At 38.2% G+C, this 22714-nt stretch overlaps 3 protein-coding genes across 4 annotated transcripts; 2 read left to right on the forward strand and 1 right to left on the reverse strand.

Moving 5' to 3' along the window:
* The first annotated feature begins 1436 nt into the window (after window positions 1-1436).
* Window positions 1437-7677, forward strand: LOC104591790 (membrane-anchored ubiquitin-fold protein 3-like). Of its 2 annotated transcripts, none has more exons than XM_010250814.3 (4): window positions 1437-1757; window positions 1847-2129; window positions 4001-4171; window positions 7103-7677. In XM_010250814.3, the coding sequence occupies exons 2-4, from the start codon at window positions 2000-2002 to the stop codon at window positions 7156-7158; spliced, it is 357 nt and encodes a 118-aa protein (XP_010249116.1). In that variant the 5' UTR covers window positions 1437-1757; window positions 1847-1999; the 3' UTR covers window positions 7159-7677. The 2 variants fall into 2 exon arrangements, with proteins under 2 accessions (XP_010249116.1, XP_010249117.1); XM_010250815.3 differs by having other exon boundaries at window positions 1486-1757; window positions 1895-2129.
* Window positions 7678-12551: 4874 nt separating this feature from the next.
* Window positions 12552-14223, forward strand: LOC104591789 (uncharacterized). The gene is made up of 2 exons (XM_010250813.3): window positions 12552-12829; window positions 12963-14223. Exons 1-2 carry the CDS (start codon window positions 12664-12666, stop codon window positions 13700-13702), a joined length of 906 nt encoding a protein of 301 aa, XP_010249115.1. The 5' UTR covers window positions 12552-12663; the 3' UTR covers window positions 13703-14223.
* A 48-nt stretch (window positions 14224-14271) lies between these two features.
* LOC104591788 (glutamate-1-semialdehyde 2,1-aminomutase, chloroplastic-like) lies at window positions 14272-19323 on the reverse strand. The gene is made up of 3 exons (XM_010250812.3): window positions 18943-19323; window positions 17040-17213; window positions 14272-15556 (listed from the first exon to the last, which is right to left on the reverse strand). The coding sequence occupies exons 1-3, from the start codon at window positions 19117-19119 to the stop codon at window positions 14489-14491; spliced, it is 1419 nt and encodes a 472-aa protein (XP_010249114.1). The 5' UTR covers window positions 19120-19323; the 3' UTR covers window positions 14272-14488.
* Window positions 19324-22714: the final 3391 nt, after the last annotated feature.

Raw genomic sequence — 22714 nt, forward strand, 5'->3', positions numbered from 1 at the left:
TTTATTAGTACTTTGCCTTCCTTTTTGTACAATAAAATGGCGTTTAAATAAAATATACACCGACTCAACTGATGCTACTTGATTTAAAAAAGAAAACTAGTGTTAATTGGAGATAAAATCTATTAAAGGTGAGTTACATGAATTTTGCAGGTGTCCAATCCAATGATTTCCCTTCCCCATACGATGGCATGCATGATGTACCTGGCAGAAAATTTTGAATTCCATATCATAATAGATTGAGGCTCTATTTGAAAAAACCTATTACTGGAGCGGTAAATTGGAGGTTAGCATGGCCTGCGTTAAGACCGTGGTGCGGTTCATATATATGATATATAATTATATATATATATATATATATACATTTATACAATAATAATTATATAATATATACTTTTATTTTAATTATATTATTTTTATTACAATATAATTATTTTAATTTCATTTTACTATTTTGTACATAAACAATTGTATATATCAAACTTCATATAAAATAAACATTTAAGATTTTTTTTTCAATTTTTATATATATTGCTATTATTATTATCTTTTTTAATTCTTATTTAAAAAAATATACTTCTCATGACCTGACCTCACTCATGGCCAAACTTAACCCAAGGCTTGGCCCGCAGCACGGCACAGCCCAGCCCAGCCCGGGCCTGCATAGGCTCGTGCCTTGCGCCATGGCCCGAGAAAATTAAATCCTAAGTATTTGATAAGAATTGTTTTTAAAAATATTATACGGAGTGAAAACACTTTTGACCCCAATGCAAAAACTCAAAATTGGGATTTCATGGGCTTTAAAAGCACAACCTGAATTAAGGTTCATTATTTATCTATCATCTAAATAAAACATTATTAGGATATTATATTATGGTTTCATCAGGCACGGCCAATTAATAAGATTCAGTTCGTTATCTAGGTAAAATTTTGATCAATCAAAATTCATTCATGACCACCACGTTTATGATTCCAATTGATTGATCAGAATTACGATATCATAGTCAAAATTCTTCGGATATCATATTTTTCCATATCATAGTCATACCCTACTTGAATTACGATAAACGTAAAAATTGAGAAATTTTCTACTGGGTCTCGGCTGATCGCATCGCTGCATGTAGCCGGCTACCTTTACCAATTACAGGTGAACACGGCAGAATACCGTACACAAGGGATCCGGGTTCAAATATTGTCCGACTGAAAATTGGTTACAATTAATTCCATTTACTATTCCACACAAACGACAGAAAAAAGAATTTAACAGCCTAGTTGCCACTCTAGATCTCAATTCCACCGCTATCCAAAACAGCCTAATATATTTCCATCGCTGAATCTGAAATACTCAAATACGTATAATTTTCACCGACCACGAGTCACATCAATCCATTAAACAGTTGGTCAATGAAAGGCAGGGCAGCAAGCCAGCAGCAAGCCCCACTTACAGTACCAAACCCAAATTTCTTCCTAGTTCCTACTTCACCTCACGGCACAAGCCTTTTTTATGTGACAAGATTCGAACTCGAAACCCAACTTTCCGCACCTGGAAGCGCGAGACGGAGAGGGAGAGAGGAGAAAAAAAAAAAAAGGAAGGGAAAGTAGAGAAAATGGCGTCATGATTGGGTCTAGGGCTTCACAGACTTTTCCTTTATCGATTTCTCGAACTCAATTTCTGGACTTCTCGTGGTGCATATTTCAAAACCCTAGAAAAGCTCGTGAATCGCTAGTCTGGAACAGCTACGCTCAATCTGTTGTTGAAGGTATTTGATATTTCTTTACTTCTTTCCTTTTTCTTTTTCCTTGCAGTGATTTCAACTGAATTGTGCTGTTACCTATATGTTTCCGACAGTTGAAACCGCGACTTCTTAATTTGTTCCACCGGACTGTTTGAGTCCAGGGTTTTCAGGTTGAATGAACCTAAGTTATCGAAGAGGGATTATCCACACAAACAGCTCGTGAATTTTTGTCCCGATTGGTTGATCGGAGATTTCTGAGAGCTCCAATGCCAGAAGAGGATCTGGTCGAGCTTAAATTTCGTCTGTACGATGGATCGGATATTGGTCCGATTAGATATTCCTCAACCTCTACGGTCGCGATGCTTAAGGAAAGAATCGTTGCCGAGTGGCCAAGAGGTTAGAGATTTTCTTTTGCTTTCCTGAAGTCGTCATCATGTTCTATGTTTTTGGTCTTTCCTTCTTTTTTCCCCCTTCTTCCAGTAGATTTGAATCTATGATGTTTATAGTCTTCATACAAGGAAGTCTTGGGTAATCTTGGAGAAGAAGCTTTTCTATATCTTCCCATTTTTTCTATTCTAGGGGGAACCTTTATTTATTTATTTTGTTTGTTTAACTTGGACCATTTATATTTACTGAATGACGCTACGACGCCGGGATTAAGTTTACATTTAGCTTCTGTTTTTTTTTTTTTTTTTTTGCTTAAAAATGGTAGATGTTATGACTTCTGAATCAGTACAAGACTTTATTTCTGGACCTAAAATCAGAAAAAGGATAACTTATTGATTTTTAGCTATCTTTCCTTTTTTTTTGCTCCCTTTTAGTTTGTATAAATTATAAAGTGATTTTTTGGTAGTTTAAACTTTTATTAACGATGTAATAGTGATCTATACAGAAAAAGGAATTATAATATATGATACAAGTTTCAAGCCCTTGGACTGCTTACTGCAGATCCCCCATAAACTCTACGCTAGAAATGCTGTATCCAAGTACATCTCTTCTCTTATATCCCCATACTTTGCCGACAAGTCCCCGAAATTGTTAGCCTATCTTCTAAGCTAGTGATGCTATCATTGATCCAGCCTTTCTTAAGGTATAGCAGTATTTCCATGGACCTGCACTTCCATCTTACAACTACAACAACCTGTGTATCTCTTTCAATTTCAAAACAACCACAGCCAAGATTTATTGCTATTTTTTAGGCCTTGTAGTAAGGAGAGGAGCTCACCTCTCATGGAATCTTGCCCATCCTATTGGATGGAGAATGTATTCAAAATGGCACCTTCATGATCTCCCAGAACTGCTATACCTGATTGTCTTGGGTTGCCCGTTGCCCAAAGAACAACCATCAAAGTTTAGTTTAATGATTTGGGTTTCATATGTTTACATGTTTATGTGTCTATTTGGGCGGAAAAAAACAAGAGATTGTTGAAAATAAATATAACACAGAAGAGAATTTACTGAAAGGCTTTTGGGGTAGGTTGTACTCTTGGGTAAGAACACACAAAATATTCAAGAATAGGCCATATAGTTCTTTTTTTTTTTTTTACTTTAGATCTCTTTTCGAATCTATGCACACAGGATATGTGCCTGCCGTTCTTTGAGTAATACAATACTTTACCTTCTTTCTCAAAAAAATGTTTATGTATTACACACACATATGTATAACATTTTAGAAGTAAATGTGTTCATATGTGCCTGCCATTTTTTCGTAGAATATGTATTTGTTTGCAGAATCACATGCATATTTTTTCATGGGTAACAGATTCTGGCCTTTCAGAATCTTGACTTTTACCAAACAAGTTCTTGTTAGAAATAGGGGGCATTGCTTCTGATGTACTGCTTAACCAATTTACACAAATCAATTCTTTATTTATGGTCTGATGTTATCTTGTTGCATGCTATATATTATTCATCCAATTTATCATGGATAAATTACATGTTTCAAATTGTATGCTTGTTGGCTCTTAAAGTGCCATCAAGAATCAATAATCAATTTAACCTCTATTGTGTTTAGACAGAATATCCATCATGAATGAAGTCCCATATCTTTTTTTTTTTTGTATTTTGTAATTTCTTAATTCTGACTTTTCACAAATGGCCGATAGATTGGTCATGAAGTTGAAGCATTTGCTTCTTCATTTGGTTCACTTTTATCTATGGGTTACAATAAATTGTTTCTGTTTTGTGCAATGACTTTTTTGTTTTTATCATGTTCCCTGTTGCCCTGTTTTCTGAATATTCCTTTAAAACACTTTTGTTCATTGCAGACAAAAAAGTTGTACCCAAGGCAGCAAGTGATGTAAAACTAATAAGTGCTGGAAAAATCTTGGAAAACAACAAGACTGTTGGGCAGTGTAGAGTACCTTTTGGTGAACTTCCTGGAGGGGTTATCACCATGCATGTTGTTGTGCAGCCATCTTTAGCGAAAACAAAAACAGGCAAGTTGTTTTACATTGCATCTTTAGTCCTGAAGTCATTAGCATGTGATAGTAGTCTTATTCAATTGTGGTCCATGTTGTTCCAATGAAAATGGTGTAATAATTCAATTTATAATAAAAGATGAACTTATAGTTTCCTCCTCTAATACATTTGGGTTTCACTTTTGGCAGTCCATTTCTAAGTACAAGTTTCAATCTTTTATAGAAAAAAAAATTAATTGTTTGCACCTTTACATCACCCTTTAGGCTATCCTAGAGAGGAGTTCCTGCTAAACACCAGTCCTTGGAAGTTGGATCTTTATGGTTCTGTCTCTATGCGGTGCAGTATGCCTCTTGCTTTCTTTCAATCTGCAAGAGATCCTTTTAAACTGGTCATCAGTGTCCTTAACACTATAACATGGTTATCTTAAGTCAGATAATTCTTGTTGGGCATTGTTGAATTTATAATTGCCTTTTCTTACAACTTATATTGTAGACAGTTGTCTCCCAGTTAAACATTTGAGCCAACCTTCAATGCTTTTTTCCCAGAAGACAGCCTTGTTAAGTCATGTGGTTTATATGATTCCTGATTTTAGACGTCATGATACAAATCATATCTGCAAGGAAAATATACAGAAGATGCAATGAATAGGGTTGGTGAAAAAACATCTGATAACCTATCAAAGTTAGCAAGGAGCTTATGCTTGTATATTGGATTTTCTTGGCTGAGAACTTTCTATGTTCTTAGTCCTTGTGCACATGCATGTACATTTTTTTATGAGTAATACAAAAATTGTTAATATGCAACATGTGTAGATTTACAAAGAAAATCCCAAAGCCAAGATTTTTACAGTATATTGCTCTCTATGCCCACAACATTTACTAGTTACAGACAAAATCTCTATGTCTAAATTTCTTCAATTCATTTAGAAGAAGAACCTGATCCATCAGAAAGTTAAGTTTATGTCTTTGCAAATATTGTTCACCAGCCTTTCCAATCTGTCAAAAATTCTTCTTGGCCGCATTAAACATAACAAATTGATTATAACTTCCATCTCTCTATTGTTAATATGGTTACTTATGAGAACCTTGTCAAGGGTACAGCAGCCACATAAAGGCATCCACCCTAGGAGGGATTTACTTCATCAAAATATATCTGGCACTCCAAATTCCAAAGGATCTGTTAACCCTGTAGCCAATGTGGCACTAGGAAGAACTGGTAGTAAACCTTTCTTTCAGCTCTTCTTCCTATGCATTTTCATCTCTCTGATCTGGAAAGATCAGAGTATCCATAAGTTTCTGAAGCAGAAACAAAAATCCTGTGATCTCTCTATTTAATGGGGGGTCTACTGCCTTGTATGGGGAAAAATCAGTGTATTTCGTTTGTTTTGGTTGCAAAGCCTGGACATAGGTAATAAAGAAAGTGCATGCATATTTTCTTTTTATATTCCTCTCTTTCTTTCTTTCTTTCTTTCTTTGAGGGGGTTGATCTTGGTTATGAAAAAAAAAAGAGATTTATCTTCTGGCCATGTATATAGTTATTACTTTTTCATTTACAATTGAAGACTCTAACAAAACCCCTTTTAAATTTACAAGCCCCTTCAAAAACAATGCAGTATGAACTTTGGCCCTTGGGTAAGTACATCCTTTATTATTGAAAATGTTTGCTGGAACTTTATTTTATTCATTATTTTAATTATGCTAACATGAAATCTTGAATTCACTTTTTGGAGAGAAAAATGGGAAGGTATTATATTTTTATACTCTTTTTATGTCTTTCCTGAACTCCCGTCCAATCTTGAGTTCTTCATATGTTGTTTTATCTTTTTAGTTCATTGATTTGGAAGAAAATTAGCCTTCTCCACTGAAGTGGCTGTTTATCTCTGTTTTGCAACATCCATACGTGATGTAGGCACTATTTTTCTGGTTCAGGTTCAATGATGGCTCATAAAGTTAGAGCCTCAGTTTTAGTATCCATTGATTTCAATGATCCACCTAACATAGTTTTACAATGGGAGATAAGACTCTAGGATGGCTGGATCGTTCTCGACTCTTAAAGCAACATTTGTTTTCATGTAAAAAGGGTGGAAAACAAAGTTTTGGCCATAAAAGAGTTAGAGATATAATTGAACTTTTACCAAATTGAAAAGCTCTTCATCTATTTTCCATTAAAACAACAGCCCCCAAGGCTTAATGGCAGCTCATATTTCAGTAATTTGGTACCTTTAGCGAGTATACTTAAACACAATGTTTCTAAAGATAAGTATGCCTTTAAGGTTTCTTGTTCTCCCTCTATGGGTGCGAGGGTTGGGATGGGGGAGGAGTAAGGCTATGCTTGGTTAAAATTTTATTGCAAAGAATGACTATTTGAGGAATGAGTTTTAAGCCAAAAACAATTCTTTTCTGAAGCTTATTTTTCAGCACCAAAGAATGAATTCTTAGAATGAGTTTTATGCCTACAAAAATATTTAGTTCAAGCTATTTTCTTATGTTAAACAAAAAATAATTCTTAAAATCACAAAATTCATTAGAATTAATTCTCTAAGGCATTGCCAAACACAGCCTAAGATTTCTATTTCTGGAGGTATCGTGCTTGCATAAGTTGAAATCATTATATGATTGACTTTGTGGATCTGTATGTGCAACTAATTAAAATGAAAAAAAAGGGTGCTGTGAACATCTTAACCATTCTTACAAGATTGGTGGTCTGAAAAGCTGCATAGAAACTCAAAAAATATTCGTGCACTTCGAACGATTTTGTGAAAGTTTTACCTAATCTGGTAGGGAATAACCACTTGCGTTTGGAAAATGACTTTTTGCATTGTAGATATTGTTGCGAGTTCTTGTTGTTCCATTCTAATGGTGTTTGTATGTAATGATGCATGGTGGTGGTGTAATACTCACAACTTTGTATACTGTTCTCAAGTTTGTTATGCTGGTTGTATGAAACAGAAAAAAAGGTTGATGATTCCCCCAGGAAAAGTGTTTGCTCCTGCTCCATATTGTAAGGGCAAAAGAAAATGTGATACGCACTGGCAAAAATTGAGAGGATCGGCATCAGTTACATGTTTCCCAGAACGAATGGAGTGCAAATTGCTGGAGACACATCCATCATACCAAGGATACCAACGCCTACCGTGCTGTGTCTTGTGCTAAAGGTGTTTGTATGTAATGATGCATGGTGGTGGTGTAATACATGTAGTAGCAGTTATAGTTATTTGTTGTTATTGTTGTTGTTGTTGTGTACCTTAAATTTACTCCCTCAAAGGTCGACGCATTTGATTATGTCTGTTGAGGTATTCATTTATACAGACATCTTTCCATCTCTAAATCAGCATGTAAGAGGCTAGAGGTGTGATTGTGTAGCAAAAGTTTGTGGACTTGGCAATTCGTTAATAGAAGTTGGCAGTACAGACAGTTCTGTAATCAAGTTACGGCAGCTGATAAGCCTGATATGTATAACAGTCCAAGTACGAGTTTTATTATTATTATTATTATTATTATTATTATTATTATTATAGTGAAAATCAATTGTTTTGCTTTTGGGTATTTACATTCAGTCTAGGATACGGACAAGCTGTTCATCGCACCTAGGCGTGGAGCAAATGGGTAGGTTTTACCTTGAACGGAATGGAACTGGCCTAATATGATCTTATTCAATTTGTTATAGGGTAGGTTTTGGTTTCACATTCTTGGAATCGACCCCTGCCCAGACTGATTCTAGGGTTTAATGGTTTATTCTATCCAAATCAATCCAATGAATCAGCCTTGATGAAACCAATCTTGGTGGAACTACTGCCTTTGAAACCAAATTTGTCTTGAAATAAACCCTAAAAGACTTTTAAAGATGTGAAGATTTAAACTTAAGTATTCATGGTTACAAAGGTTATGGTTTCACCAAGGTTTTCGAAACATCGTTGACCCGATGGTCGGACCCTTCGGTCTGGGAACTGTTCAAGTAACCGGTTTTGTTTTATTTCAAACCCGGTTTTTGGCTAAAAATCATTGAAAAGTTAACAACCCATTGATTTGGACGGTCGAATCGTCGATTCTTCCAACAGTTTTGATTGTTTTTTATTTTTAATTATTTTTTAATTTGTTTGTCAGAATGGGCTCTGTTTGAATTTCAAACCGGATGATCATACTATCGACCCGGAAACCGGTGGTCAGAATGATTCTGTTTCCGGGTCATTTTTTAAAAAGTTGAGTCTCACTTGACCATTGGGTTAAGTGATTTGATCATTTATTTTCATTTTAATATTTGAATGTGTATAAAAAAACTTAAACTATCCTTATTTCTTAAAGTCCTTCAAGTTTTTTTTACAATTGACATCATCCTTAAGTACTAACGAAAAAATAAAATATCATATTTATTTTCTATTATCCATCAAAATTTCAAAATAAAATCGAATTGATGAAAATTTTCAAGGATGGAATAAACCTATTAAGGGCGGTCATCTTTCCCTTAACTGTCTGCATCCACAATATTGGAGAAATGTCCAGGCGAGCTGGGAGTGCTTCTGTGAAAGCTATCTAGAAATCAGTTCAGAAAGAAAGGACCGACATGCCACGCGCACACGACCTACACCACAACAAATCTAGATTGGCTGATGTAGTGTATCGCATTTTTGGTTTTGCATCTTCTGCGGATGAACACAAGAATCACAATTTCTTATTCTAGGTTTTCGGATCTCGGACGACTGATTGGTTGATGAAGTAATTTCTGGTTTTGAGTATTTTTGGTTCTATCACGATCATACCATCATAATCATATTGGAGTTGTGAAAGAAGAGACTATGAAGCTGCTTTTCTAGTGCATCTGACGACTTCTGTGATTTTTCGTATTTCGCTATGGAGGCCTTTGCAAGGCTGTTGAATCCTTCCAATTTGAACCGCCAACTTGGTCGTTCAATTATCAAAAAATCTGAAATCCCCGCTAAAAGTTCTTTATTGCTTTCAAACCGTTCACAAAACCCTAAAATATCTTTGTCTTCAATCCATTCGTTTTGCCTCTGGTATAAATCATTCTTCGTTTCTCAATCTTCGGTCCCCTTCTGTATTTCGAATTCTCTAGGGTTTCTTCTTTCATTGTCTACATCTCGGATCTTTAACTCTCGGGTTTTGGACAAGCGTTTTGATAGTATCGTCTCTGACTCGAAGGAGAAAATCTTCGAGTGGTGTCAAGCTCCAGTTAATGTTCTGCTTTGCATTAAGCCAACCTAACAAAACCACAGTGAAAACAGGGCAAAATCTCCGCCATTGGGTTAAGCTGCCTGGTTTAATTGGAATGGAGGGTAATATTGTGTTTTAAAAAATTTTTATACGTTATGTGGTGTCACATGTAGATTGTGATAGAATATTAACGGATACTAACGTTAGGGATAGAGTTAGCCAATTGTTAGAAAACTAGAAATACTAAACCCTTACTAAATAATAAGGATTTGTTAGTTAATTAATTAAACCATAAAGTTAGTTTAAGAAATTTGTCCTAAAAAATAATGTATAAGTTAATATTTACAAAATTTAAATTATAATGATAAATTTTGAATATTACATTAATATATCATGATAATCTATGTATTAAATTATTCAATTTCATCAATAAAGATAATCCGAGTTTTAAACTATATATTATGTTTATTGAAAGTCAAATTTTATAGGTTCCATGGGTAGACTTTGGAACCGACTCCAGAACTGATAAAGTCGAACCAACCCTGAAATCGACCTTCACAGAATAGGTTCCAATTCCAAAAACCTAGAACCAATCCCTACATGATAGATTCCAAGTTCTGCCATGATACCAAATCAGATCAACCCATACTCACCCCTAAGCACACTTGTATTCTCATACATGTGGGCCTTTACACGTGTACTGGAATATCTTTCACAGTCTGAAGGCATGTTTTTCGCATAAACGGACAATTTCCAAATGTGTACAAATAACCACATAAGTTGAAAAAACTCATGTGACACAATGGCAACAGGTTTTTATGGTGCTGGAAAGGTATTGCAACCTATAAAGCTGTAGCCGATTTGGATGAACACCACCCACTAGTTGAATGGTAACCACTATATATTGGCTACCTATTTCCACAAGTAAAATAGCATTAATGCCTAATTATAAATATAATAGCATCACAAAATTGGATATATTTATTGACACAAATTTTATGTATAAATCCAAATACAAGAAAAATAAAGACAAATTTAAATAATTTTTATATATTTGAAATAAATAGGGTACAAACTCTTTGTATTTGAATTTTCTTACAAAAGGAGATAGAACATCTGATTTTCTCTTAATGCTGCAATTCTTTCTACTTGAAAATTGAAGCCGAGCATTGGATGGCATGCTCTCATAGTTCAAAGTAAGGGTGTCAATGGACCGGTTTTTGGATTGGACCCCATCTATTCCAAAATCAATTTGGACATATTGGACGGACCAATAAGACATATCAGTCCAAAATATTTATTAGATTGGATTGGACCTGGTCTGTCCATAATAAATTTATATAGATTAGGTTGGATTAAGCCAATATCTGGTCCATTGATATAAGATAAGAATATAGGTGTCAATGGACCAAGTTTGGGTTGAAACCAATCTAAATCAAAACAAATTTGACAGATTGGATGGTCCAGACATTGAATTAGATTGATCCTAAGTGGTCCAAAATATTCATTGGATTGGATTGAACTTGGTCCATTTACAATGGACTCACATTGCATTGGATTGAATTGGACCAAATCTAGTCCAATTGACACCACTAGTTTAGAGAGTGATGGAGATTGTTTCCTTCAATTGGGCTTTTAAGAATGTTATGACTTTGCTCTTAGGAAGATGATATGTATGCCTCTTTCTTCCTCAAGAGCCTTCTTACTTTACTTAGTTTTTCTTCTTTTGGTCCAAAGTCCCCTCCCTCTTGACGAGAACCCTTATTTATAGATTTCTTGGTCTAATTTCTTATTCCCCTTAATTGAGGATTTGATTAGTTCTTTTTACTCTTTTTAGAGAGTGAAGTGTTGTAACTATTGTCATTCTTGGAGAGAATAATTTATTATCTATTATTGTTTCTTCAATCATTGACTAATTTCCATCTATGGGAAGATGTGCCTTGCTTGACTAGATATTTGATTGGCTCTAGTTACTTTTTAAAAAGAATGTTTGACAATTTACTATTTCTAGAAGGAATGATTTTCAATCAATTATTCTATCTTCAATCATTGACTTGAAATGGATTCTAGTTGGATTATTTCCATAAACCATGATTTTTAAAACCAAACCAGTTAGGGGTTTGGTTACCGGTTCGAACAATCCGACCGTTTAACCCAAACGATCAGCCAATTCTAACAAAAGAAAAATAAAAAATTTGAAAAACTGTTAAAACCGTTCAAATGGTTGACCGGCCGGTTCAGTGGTTTGCTGACCAAAATCAACAGTTTTGGGGAAAAACAAAACCGGTCAAGTGACCAATTCCGTTTTTCCCGATCTGATCCAATTTTGAAAACCATGCCATAAACCATTTGGACTTATAATTCAAATTTGAATTTAGATTTGACTTCAAAGTGAATCCCATATGAACCCCTCCATCATGCTAATGGACTCACAAAAATAAAGCCCAAATACATTTGACCCATGTACATATTTAACAATATGGGGCCCAAATAGAAGGACCCAAACTAAGGCACACGGGCAAAATTGAATTTATGGGAATAGGGCCCTTTTGGGGGGCCATGAAAAATTTAATGTCTACAATATTAATTGTTAGAGTTGCATGTATGAAACTGATCTCTATTCCATGTTCACACAGCAAACACCAATGCAAAATCCACTTAAACACCAGTTCTGGGTATTATACTAGAAAACAAGTGCTTGTGACATTCTAGATATTGCTACAGAATAAGATGAGTCGTAGAGGATGACACCATTCTCGATTCTCAAACAAACAATAAAACAAAATTTCCAATCTTCCATCCAAGTTACCTTCTGCTACCAATCCAACCATCTAAGGGTTTACAGTGCCTCTAAATCGAGTCTAGATCTATTCCTAACAGAGTACGCCTCATACCGATTTCACAGTATGTCTTGGCTGTTCATCGGAAACATCTCCTATTTATATTTATTATTCATGAAAAAATGTTCACAATACAGAGTGAGATGTGGCAGTGAGGTCGGTGTGAAGCGCGCTCCATGAGGAGCAATTCCTCTAAATCGATCCAATACCACCCCTGGAACGAGCTACAATTCCGACTTCCAAACCCACCCACCCACTATCTGCCAAAAATCCTTCACATGTCTTTTGTTTCTAGCGACGTGATAAAAAGCTTCTCAACTCGTTGATTGCACTTGTTTCAACATCAAGTAGTCACGGGGCTTATTAACTTAAATAAAATACCCTTTCCCAAGTCCCAACTTTATCATGATGTTTTAAAAAGCTCTTCAGGGTACAGCTACAACTGTAGAGGCTCTTCTGCTCTGGTAGAAGCTTCTCCTCCCTTTCCCCTGTTTTCTTTCCATGGATCCGAGGATTGTCTGTCTTCTTCTTGTATCCGTTTTTGCTCCATCGCTCTCGCTGAATGCTCATCAAGCAAAACCCGCTGCCAGAATCACTGTAATGGGCGTGGTTTTCTGTGACATATGCTCAAACAACACCTTCTCTAGGCACAGCTACTTCTTACCAGGTAATACAAATTCGACCTAAGAAACGGTTTCAAGATAATTTAGATTCATCTCACTGGCCACTGGGTAGGTGGGTTTTGGTAGAGATATGAGTAAGAGGCTTATGGTGTTCACTTGTTTAAATTACCTCAACAGATGTGGACGTTCACATAGATTGTGAGTTCAATGCAAACTCACCCACTGCCTCGGAAAGGTTCTCCTTCTCAGTCAACAGAAAAACAGATAGATTTGGCGTTTATAGGTTGGAAATCCCATCAGTTGATGGATTTGAATGCGCAGATGGACCAGCGATAGAGTCATTTTGCAAAGCAAGCTTGATTGGGAGCTCATCTTCTTCATGCAATGTTCCTGGTTTGAAGACCACGTCTGATGAGATAGCAATCAAGTCAAAGCAAGTCAATCTCTGCGTTTACAGCTTAAGTGCACTGAATTACAGACCACGCAAGAGGAATATTACCTTATGCAGAAATTACAAAGAGGAGTTCTCAAATTCTTTGAATTCCTCCAAGTTCTTTTTGCCCTACTTTCCACCATTTGGTTTTCCTTTACCTCCGTTGCCTCAGTTACCTCCTTTTCCCTCGTTTCCTTTCCCTCACTTGCCACCTTTTCCATCCTGGTCGTTCCCCCCAATACCATTTCTAAACCCACCACCCTCTCTGCCTTTCCCATTCCCACTCTCCCCAACTCCACCTCTGCTTTTTCCATCTCCTCCTCCGCCTGCAATCAACCTGAAGGACCCAAGAACTTGGATACCTTTAATCCCTGCTTCCCCTCCACCACCTGCATTCAACCTTAAAGACCCAAGTACTTGGGTACCTTTAATCCCTGCCTCCCCTCCACCACCTTCGTTCAACCTGAAGGACCCTAGAACCTAGATTCCTCTAGTCCCTACCTCCCCTCCACCACCTGCATTCAACCTAAAGGACCCAAGAACTTGGATACCTCTAGTCCCTGCCTCCCCTCCTCCACCATCTGCATTCAATCTAAAAGACCCTAAAACTTGGTTACCTTCAGTTCCTGCATCACCCCCACCGCATATTTAATAGGAGAGACCCCAGAACTTGAACTTTGGATATACCTTTCACCCCTCCATCTCCTCCTACCTACCATAAAATCTAGCATCCAAAATAGCTTAGCTATTGCTTTTCATATGGTAAGTGACCCTGCGAGCTATACACTACATGTGGTCAAGGAGTTATCATGTAGGTGTTGAATACAGCTTAGAGAGAGAGAGAGAGAGAGTATATTGGTTTTGTTTCAATCGTCTTAGGAGTTAGGAGTAGGAATTGTTGACACAACTTATGAAATTCATGTACATTGTCTTGACTCTTGAGGAAGACACACAACTACAGTTTAAGAGACAATACAGGGGCATCTCCCGTGCTGATTTTTGAAACATATTTTTAACTCATCCTTAATGATTAGAATACCTGCTGGAAAAAGATAAACAAACAAGTACTTGCCTCAGATTTATATAAAAACAGTTGTGCATATAATCTTGCAGAATGCAACCGCCTCATACACTCGCTATCCGTAAAACAAACGATAGAATGATACAGAAAAGGTTACAACTAAGCTACAGAAGAAATAACTCAATTTCTACCAAAAAAAGACAAAGAAACAGCTCTCAGTTAAAGAGGGCAAAGTGCGGAGTTAAATGTCTAAATCCGCTGGAAGACCTTCTCAGCTGCAGCTACAGTCCGTTGAATATCATCAGAGGTATGAGCCAAGCTTGTAAATCCAGCCTCAAACTGTGATGGAGCAAAGTACACGCCTTCCTCCAACATTCCCCTATAAAACCTAGCAAACTTTGCCGTGTCGCTCTTCTTTGCATCCCCAAAACTGTAGATCGGCCCTTCTGTGAAGAAGAAACCAAACATCCCACTAATATGTCCACCGCATAACTCATGCCCAGCTCTCTTACCAGCATCTAAAATTCCCTGAATGAGCTCTCCTGTGATCTTATCCAAGTATTCATAACTTCCAGGTTCCTTCAACCGCTCAAGTGTGTGGATGCCAGCTGTCATTGCCAATGGATTCCCACTCAAGGTCCCTGCTTGGTACATGGGCCCTGATGGCGCCACAATTTCCATAATCTCCCTTCTCCCTCCATAAGCACCGACAGGCAGGCCGCCTCCAATAATCTTCCCAAGTGTTGTTAGATCAGGAGTTATGCCAAAATACTCCTGAGCTCCACCATAAGCCAAACGGAATCCAGTCATTACCTCATCGAATATTAGGAGAGCACCATTTTCTTTTGTTATCTGTCTAAGGGCATTTAAGAAATCAGGCTTGGGAGTAATGAAGCCAGAATTTCCAACTACTGGTTCAAGGATAACAGCAGCAATTTCTCCTTTGTGGGTCTCAAAAAGCTTTTCCACTGTTACGACGTCATTATAAGGAGATGTAAGGGTATCAATGGTAGCAGCTTTTGGGACCCCAGGGGAGTCAGGGAGCCCAAGGGTTGCGACTCCACTGCCAGCTTTGACAAGGAATGGGTCAGCATGGCCATGGTAGCAACCCTCGAATTTTATCACCTTCGGCCTCCCAGTGAAGGCACGGGCTAGGCGGAGCACACCCATGCAGGCTTCTGTGCCTGAGTTTACAAACCGCACCATCTCAATGCTAGGAACAGCTGATATCACCATTTCTGCCAGCACATTCTCTAGAATACATGGAGCACCGAAGCTTGTTCCTTTCTTCATTGTCTCAGCCAAGGCTGCAAGCACCTGGATGTAAACAAATAATCCAGTAAGATTCAAATATTTAACACTACAATTAAAATGATCATTATTACATATCGCATATGGTAATAATGAGTTCACATCTGCACCCCACATGCACATCAAAGCATGCATTGGGAACATCTCCCGTACTTGTTATTCAGAGATGTTCCCAATACACAGTTGGGATGTGCTGTGGGGCTCCTGTGGGGCACACCTTGTGGGGTGCCAATGTCAACTTGGTAATAACTGCCCACCAAGAGGATATCATTAGATGATGTTGGTATACAAGGGCCCAGGGGTTCACCATTCAATTGATCTCAACTTGGTAATAACTGCCCACCAAGAGGATATCATTAGGTGATGTTGGCATACAAGGGCCCAGGGGTTCACCATTCAATTGATCTCACCTGAGAGGTTTCTAGGTCATGGGTGATTAACCCAACTATGTTTTCCATCTGATCCATTTTAGATTTGAACACTTAAAAGATTCCAGCAAGCACTCTGAATAAGCCCACACAATCAGATATGGTCATGACAATTCATATGAACTTGATTTTAATTTTGATACCGTGGGAAAAAGGCCAGAGCTGTAGCTTTCAATGTGAAAGTCTGTTAAGATGGATTTGTAGACATTCTAACTCCATAGCAGACAATTTAGCAAGAGTGGGGAGACGCAAGTTATTTTGGGGAACTGTGCTTCTAGGCTAATGATTGTACTTTCAAGGCTGGTTCTGGTTCCTCTCCTCTCCTCAGGAAACTGGACAATTGTACTTCATTCTCAGCTTTATCAAGTAAAAAAGTTCTTTTGATTTGGTTATTGATAAAAAATGATCGTGCAACACCTCAAAAGAGCATCCAAGGGAATAACAATAGCAACATATGAAATTTCGAATCAAACAACCACCACTAGATAATACGAGGTATATTCTTTTTATAAAACCAGTTGGTCTTATTCATCAACTAACTTGTTTAAGAGGAAAATATATCAAAAAGAGCAAACCCCATGAATCTTTTATTACATTGATATATTGTAGAATTGAATAACATAATCTAATCAGAAATCAGTTGAAATGCCTTGGAAATATAAGAATCTAAAGCATTCTATGTGCAAGACCTATGGTTTTATGTCCCAGGCATGTCTAGGTAGTTAGCCTTTGAAAACTGCCCAACCACCTGAATAGGTGTGGCCAGGCAACCAAACAGTGGCTAGGAATACTTTAGGGAAGATACAAGTACATAAATTCTAAATATTGAAGAATTACAAATTGTATCTGTATCCAGCAAAGGGCTGGTGCCTACCAAATTTTCAAAAGGCTGGACTAAAGACTGCCTATCTTCAGGTAAGAAAATATAGTTAGTAAAATGCAAAAAAGAGAATGCCTACAGATTAGTTTCCTGACATAACCTTCATAGAAAATATTCTTCCATGTGCATTCATGTTAGATATGAGGTTAGAAAATGATGAGAAAGTAAGAAAGAATATCACCTCGTCATCTGCATGACCTATGATTGCTGGACCCCATGAACCAACATAGTCAATGTACTCGTTACCGTCAACGTCCCACATGTGAGAACCCTTCACAGAATCGATCACAATGGGTTGTCCACCAACTGATTTGAAAGCACGGACAGGAGAATTTACACCTCCAGGCATCAAATCCTACCACAAAATCTTACAATCATGTTAGCAAATTAATATTCAAAAGTTAAGCACAAATAGAACATTTACTTTGCATTTCAACTTTCAAACACTGTTGTCTGACTCAGATTGGACGGTTGGACTATTTGAAGTGGGAATCAGCAGCTGAAACAGTTTTTTGGTTGCCTGGTTCTTAGAAATGTTGATAGACATACTCCAAATACATGTGTTGAAGTGTTGAAACCTCTAACGTTTACTGGCTATGCTTATTCTGATATAAATAGCTTTAAAAGATAATCTGAAACCAGTTTACATTTTTTCTAACATTTTTTTTTACTTTTTTTACATTTTTATTTGAGCAAGCTAAATGGTTGACCACACTGTTGGAAGTGATGAAACAGTTCTATGTCCAGTCCAAGTATAACAACGTTACTTTCAAGAGACAAAAAAGAAGAAATGTTATCCTCTTAAGAAATACATGTCCATACACATGATGCTGGAATTGAAATACAATTTCCATAACACTTGAACATCTAAGCAGCTATCATACTTTTACTGTGGGCCTGCTTAACTTCAAAAAATAGAATGGAAGGGTTTGCATATTCAGCCTTTTTCCAAAAACAACCTGTTTTAAAGATTACCATTCAATACCAAAGAAAAGCCAGAGGTATCCAAATTCATGTTGAACAATGTTGTCCTTATAAAAATGGTGAGGTTGTAACATGGACAAATGAGCTTAAGGAAATGGCTAAAGGATTAAAAAGAAAATAAGAAGGGGGAAAAGCACAAGGATGACCCCAACCATATGACTATTACCTCATCAAATGAGTGATATAGTTGCAATTGAGAGTGCCAAGCAGTTTCTAAGAAAAGATAATGTGATGCTGATCAGCTGATGTAAACATGGTAAAATGAGCTTCCACAAAAGGCTCAGGACTAGGAAAAAATATGAATACAGGAAAAGGGTAAGAATTTCGATTTGATGATCCCAATTCCCAACCATATAACTATTGGCTTGCCAACTGAATGCTCTACTTGAGTCTGTCATGACCATATTGTCTCAGGGAACGCTTCAGTTGGATCTCCTACCATTTTACATCTATATTGTTCTGAATAATCAGAAAAATTTGCCAGATATCGAGCTCTGATAAAGGATACCCGGAATACTTTTGGCATTTAGAATGGTCAGTCACAAATCTAATTCAATCAATAATTCCATCTTTTTCAGAATCCAAAATTTTCACGTAACACATCAAGACCCAATTTTCATTTCTTGAAGAAAGATACTTCAGGAACATATCAAAACTTTCCACTAAGGCATCTTAGTTTCGAATGACATCACCGCCAAAATAAACTTTATTACTTGAAATTCCTATCTAATTGTCTAAAATAAAAAGATAGAGGAAAACCTAAATTATCAAAAACTGAAAATAGAAAGCAATCCGAATATAAAATTTTCTATAAAATTATCTTCCTACTTCGAAAAATCTATTAAGTCCAACTACCAAATATTTCACTGTCGAAGCATCGATCACAAAAAGAGAAAATAAGACCTAAATTTTCCCATAGTTTATTGAAAAAAAAAATCGACGCAGAGCTGAAAACATAGACCAGCACACGCACAATGGAATTGAACTCTAACAAACCGATCTCCTCAGTTCCACAGAAACAACCACCACAAATCAAAGAGCATTTAATTTTCTTAAAAGAAAAAAAAAAAAACAAGAGATGGGCAGGTCGTTTTTCGTACCTTGGCGGCAGTAAAGATTTCTTCAGACTTCTGAAGCGTGAAAGTCTTCTTCTCAACCGAAAGTGCCACTTTAATTTGAGAAGAGGCGCGACGAGGCGAAGATCGAGGTGGGTTCAAAGAGGGTCTCTGAGAGACCTTTGACCGCCATGAGAGACCAATCCCCGGTATCGCGGCCATCTTCTTCTCCCTTTTCTATTTTTCTTCTGTTCTTCTATCGCTCGCTCAGTCGCTTGCTCTTTTCTCTTTTCCTCCCTCTCGAGTGACGAGTGAGAACTGAGAAGAGATGAAGATAAGAGTTTTTTATTGCAGCGGCCAGCAGAGGGAGTGAAATCCAGAGCTATCTTTGTTTTGCATGGACTTTTCTGCACATCAGAGCCCCGTACCTGAGCCTTAGCAAAATACGGATAAATACTTAGACCCACCTTGAGTTTTTTATGAATGCAGAAATACACCCTCATTCTTTTAGCAACCTAGAAACAACCCTAGTAAGAAATATATTTAGGGACCGTTCTCGCTAGGTAAGTTGTGAGGCCGTGTGTTTGGTGAAAAACACGCAAAGCCAAAAATATACCAGCCAATAATTTGGTGGGTGTTTAGGATTGGAGTGTTTTAGGGTGTTCTGTTTCATAAGTTATAGATCATTAGAGATTAGATTTAATAGGGTTTGATTGATAATTACATTAAAAATATATTTGTATGCATGTCTTGAGAAATAGTTTTTTTTTTCATTAAAATTAGTTTTTAATTTGTCCGAAAATTATAAAACTTGTTTTGAGTTTTTAAATAAGAAATTATTTATACTTTAAAAATAAGGGAAAATTCTCGTACTTTATGTTGAGTACCAATTTAATATTGGAACTTTAAAACGCAACAATCTAGTACTTGAACTTTCATTTTGCGACAATCTAGTACCTACAGTTAATGGACCATCAGTTATCTATATCACGTGACCTCACGTGCGACTTAAGACTTTTAAAATTGTCAAAATTACCCTTGGACACTGTTCATCATCTTCTTTCTCAACAAAATAAAAGAAAGGTAAACAACTGCTTCAAGTTCTAGCAGACCTCCCAGCACCGAACAATAAGACGAAGATGACGACGACAATGATGATGAGGAAAACCTAACCGTGTGCGTTGGCCAGAGCAAGTCGAAGGAGATGATGTTGCGTTTGAAGCCGGGAAATCTTCTCCACCGTGCCATACCAGTGACGTCGAGATTGGCGAACATATTTTCGACTTCATGTTCATTGCGCAGGACGATTTGACGTCATCGTTGCTCTGGTCTGTGATGCTCTTGGACTCGCATCAGGATACTCGCAAAGGCCTGAGCAGAGGCATAGAACGACACCCTGAACCACCTGGTGCTATGTTCCCATCCATTAGCAAGATACCTGCCCCAGATTGAAAAGGTTTGGAGGGGAAGAACTAGTCCTTCTAATTGCATAAGAGCCATTATAGGACTTCAAAAGGTTTGGCAAGATACCTGCCCCAGATTGAAAAGTTCTGCAATTGATTTCCCTGAACCCTCTAGACGGAGAAGAAACGAATCTATTAGGGCGAGTAGGCTTGCTTCTGTTGTAATATTGATTCCGATGTTGAGCCACAACAAGCGTCTCCATATCGAAGTATAACAAATGTCAGCCAGCTAGATTAGGTTTTCTTTCACAAGCTAGGTCACCTTTCGTGCACTTAACTTCTAATAGCTTTGTAACAAATATCGTTTATTACTAGATAGATGGTAGGGCGAGATGATAGTGATGGAGGGTGATTTGGCCTGACCTAGCGAAAAGGGGACACGTGGACACGACCTGACTAAGAGATGACAGCTCAGCCTGGCAAACCTAGTTCGCAACAATTGAGCTCGGGTATTCAATCACCTTGGCACAGGGTCACCTCAGCGTAGAGTCACCTCGGCATCGAGGCACCTCGGCATCCAATCCAGTTTGGAACTAAAAGATTGAAGTATCAACTCGAGGCTACCGACCCGGACTGCCACATAACGACTCCGGTAGACTCCGAACCTCATGGGATCACGTTGCGTAACGGTAGGTCTAATCTTCTCCCCGCCCGGATCGGGCGGAATTGATAAATTTTATTAATTGATACGTTACTCCCCAATTAAAGCGGAAACGGATCCCCTCAGGACGAAGATCCTAGAACCGATTCCGCAAAACCACGAGGGCTTAACTATATAAAGGTACCAACCCCAATGACACAAGGTACGTGTGATTTTTCTACTCTCTAGCTCTCTAGCTCTCCAACTCTCAAAGCTTTCAGCTTGCACCACAGTTTACTAACTTAAACATCGGAGCGACCTCATCGGATTAGCCACCCTCGGTTCTCTGATTCATTGTAGCGAGGAGAAATCCTAATGGCCATCAAGGACTCCTCCTTTGTCAAGTGGCCTCCTAGGTTGAGGGGAGATCCTGCAACAAGAAACCGAAATGTCTATTGTCATTTCCATAGAGACCATGGACACAACATGAAAAACTACAGGAACCTCTGCGACGAGATCGAGGAGCTCATCCGCTGTGGGTACTTAAAAAATTTTGTACAGCGATAAGAAAGAAGCCAGACAAATCGACAAGTAGACCGACAGGGGGACCAGAGAAGGAATGCCCCCGAGACCAGCAATAGGCAGAACGAGCAGCCGCCACAACAGTTTCCCGAGGAGAGACCGATCCGCGAGGTAATCCATATGATTACTAGTGGGTCCATCATCGCAGGGTGTACATCGGCAGTTGGGCAAACCTCAGTCCGTGAATTAGAAAACGAAGAGGAGAACCCGCCAAAGCGACCTTGACTTGAAGAACCAATTTGTTTCACAGATGACGATGCGTGCGGGATCCAGTATCCTCACGACGACACTCTGGTGATAAAATTGAGGCTCAACGACTTTGAAGTCAAGCGCATCCTGGTGGACTCGAGTAGCTCGGCAGACATACTGTTCAAGGTCACATTCGACAAGCTGCAACTCCAAAAAATCGACTTAAAGCCGACAGACACTCCACTGGTAGGCTTTAGTGGCGAAGAGATCAGATCTCTCGGGCGAGTCTCAGTACTTGTAGAGGTCGGCACGTGGTCGAATATCACGAGGTTCGAGCACACATTTCTGGTGGTCGCGACTCCCTTTCCTTATAATGCCATAGTAGATCGACCCATTATGCACATCCTACATGCGGTAGTATCCACCTACTATTTGGCAATGAAGTTCCCAACGGACTATGGAGTAGGAGTTGTGCGAGGTGACCAACTCGAATCTCACAAGTGCTACATAGCCACCCTCAAGGGGAAAACAAAGCTAGCGGCTGACATTGAGCTCGAACGACCAATAGAGGAGATGGTCCACATCCTGGTTTCAACCAATGACCCAACCAAGACTCTCCAGATTGGCGCTTCGATCGATGAGCCACTTCGCTCTCAGCTGGTAAGCTTCTTACTAAAAAATTTAGATATATTTTCCTGGTCCGCGACAGAGATTCCTAGAATAGATTCCAAGATTCTAACTCATAAATTAAATATTGATCCCTTAGTCAGGCCAGTTAGACAGAAAAAGCGCAACCTCGCCCCAGAACGCTGGTGTGTAGTCAATGAAGAGGTCGGGAAGCTCCTAGCGACATACTTCATCAGGGAAGTCCATTAGCCGAGCTGGGTAGTTAACCTAGCTCTAGTAAAAAAGGCCAACGGCAAGTGGCGCGTGTGCGTCGATTACACCAACCTGAATAGAGCCTGAAGGGATGAGAGATCCATCATATGGATGGCCAAACCCT

This window comes from Nelumbo nucifera, chromosome 4 (genome assembly GCF_055504915.1).
Source record: "Nelumbo nucifera cultivar China Antique chromosome 4, China Antique-T2T, whole genome shotgun sequence".
In the NCBI taxonomy this organism is placed as follows: domain Eukaryota; kingdom Viridiplantae; phylum Streptophyta; class Magnoliopsida; order Proteales; family Nelumbonaceae; genus Nelumbo; species Nelumbo nucifera.

What these genes read in the sequence shown, in the direction of transcription:
- LOC104591790 (XM_010250814.3), top strand. Translation starts at nt 2,000, where the DNA reads ATGCCAGAAGAGGATCTGGTCGAGCTTAAATTTCGTCTGTACGATGGA. An exon ending in CGTTGCCGAGTGGCCAAGAG is followed by an intron (nt 2,130 to 4,000) that starts GTTAGAGATTTT and finishes TGTTCATTGCAG; the next exon opens with ACAAAAAAGTTGTACCCAAG. An exon ending in TTTAGCGAAAACAAAAACAG is followed by an intron (nt 4,172 to 7,102) that starts GCAAGTTGTTTT and finishes TGTATGAAACAG; the next exon opens with AAAAAAAGGTTGATGATTCC.
- LOC104591789 (XM_010250813.3), top strand. Translation starts at nt 12,664, where the DNA reads ATGGATCCGAGGATTGTCTGTCTTCTTCTTGTATCCGTTTTTGCTCCA. An exon ending in GCACAGCTACTTCTTACCAG is followed by an intron (nt 12,830 to 12,962) that starts GTAATACAAATT and finishes TTACCTCAACAG; the next exon opens with ATGTGGACGTTCACATAGAT.
- LOC104591788 (XM_010250812.3), bottom strand. Translation starts at nt 19,119, where the DNA reads ATGGCCGCGATACCGGGGATTGGTCTCTCATGGCGGTCAAAGGTCTCT. An exon ending in AAATCTTTACTGCCGCCAAG is followed by an intron (nt 17,214 to 18,942) that starts GTACGAAAAACG and finishes ATTTTGTGGTAG; the next exon opens with GATTTGATGCCTGGAGGTGT. An exon ending in TAGGTCATGCAGATGACGAG is followed by an intron (nt 15,557 to 17,039) that starts GTGATATTCTTT and finishes GTTTACATCCAG; the next exon opens with GTGCTTGCAGCCTTGGCTGA.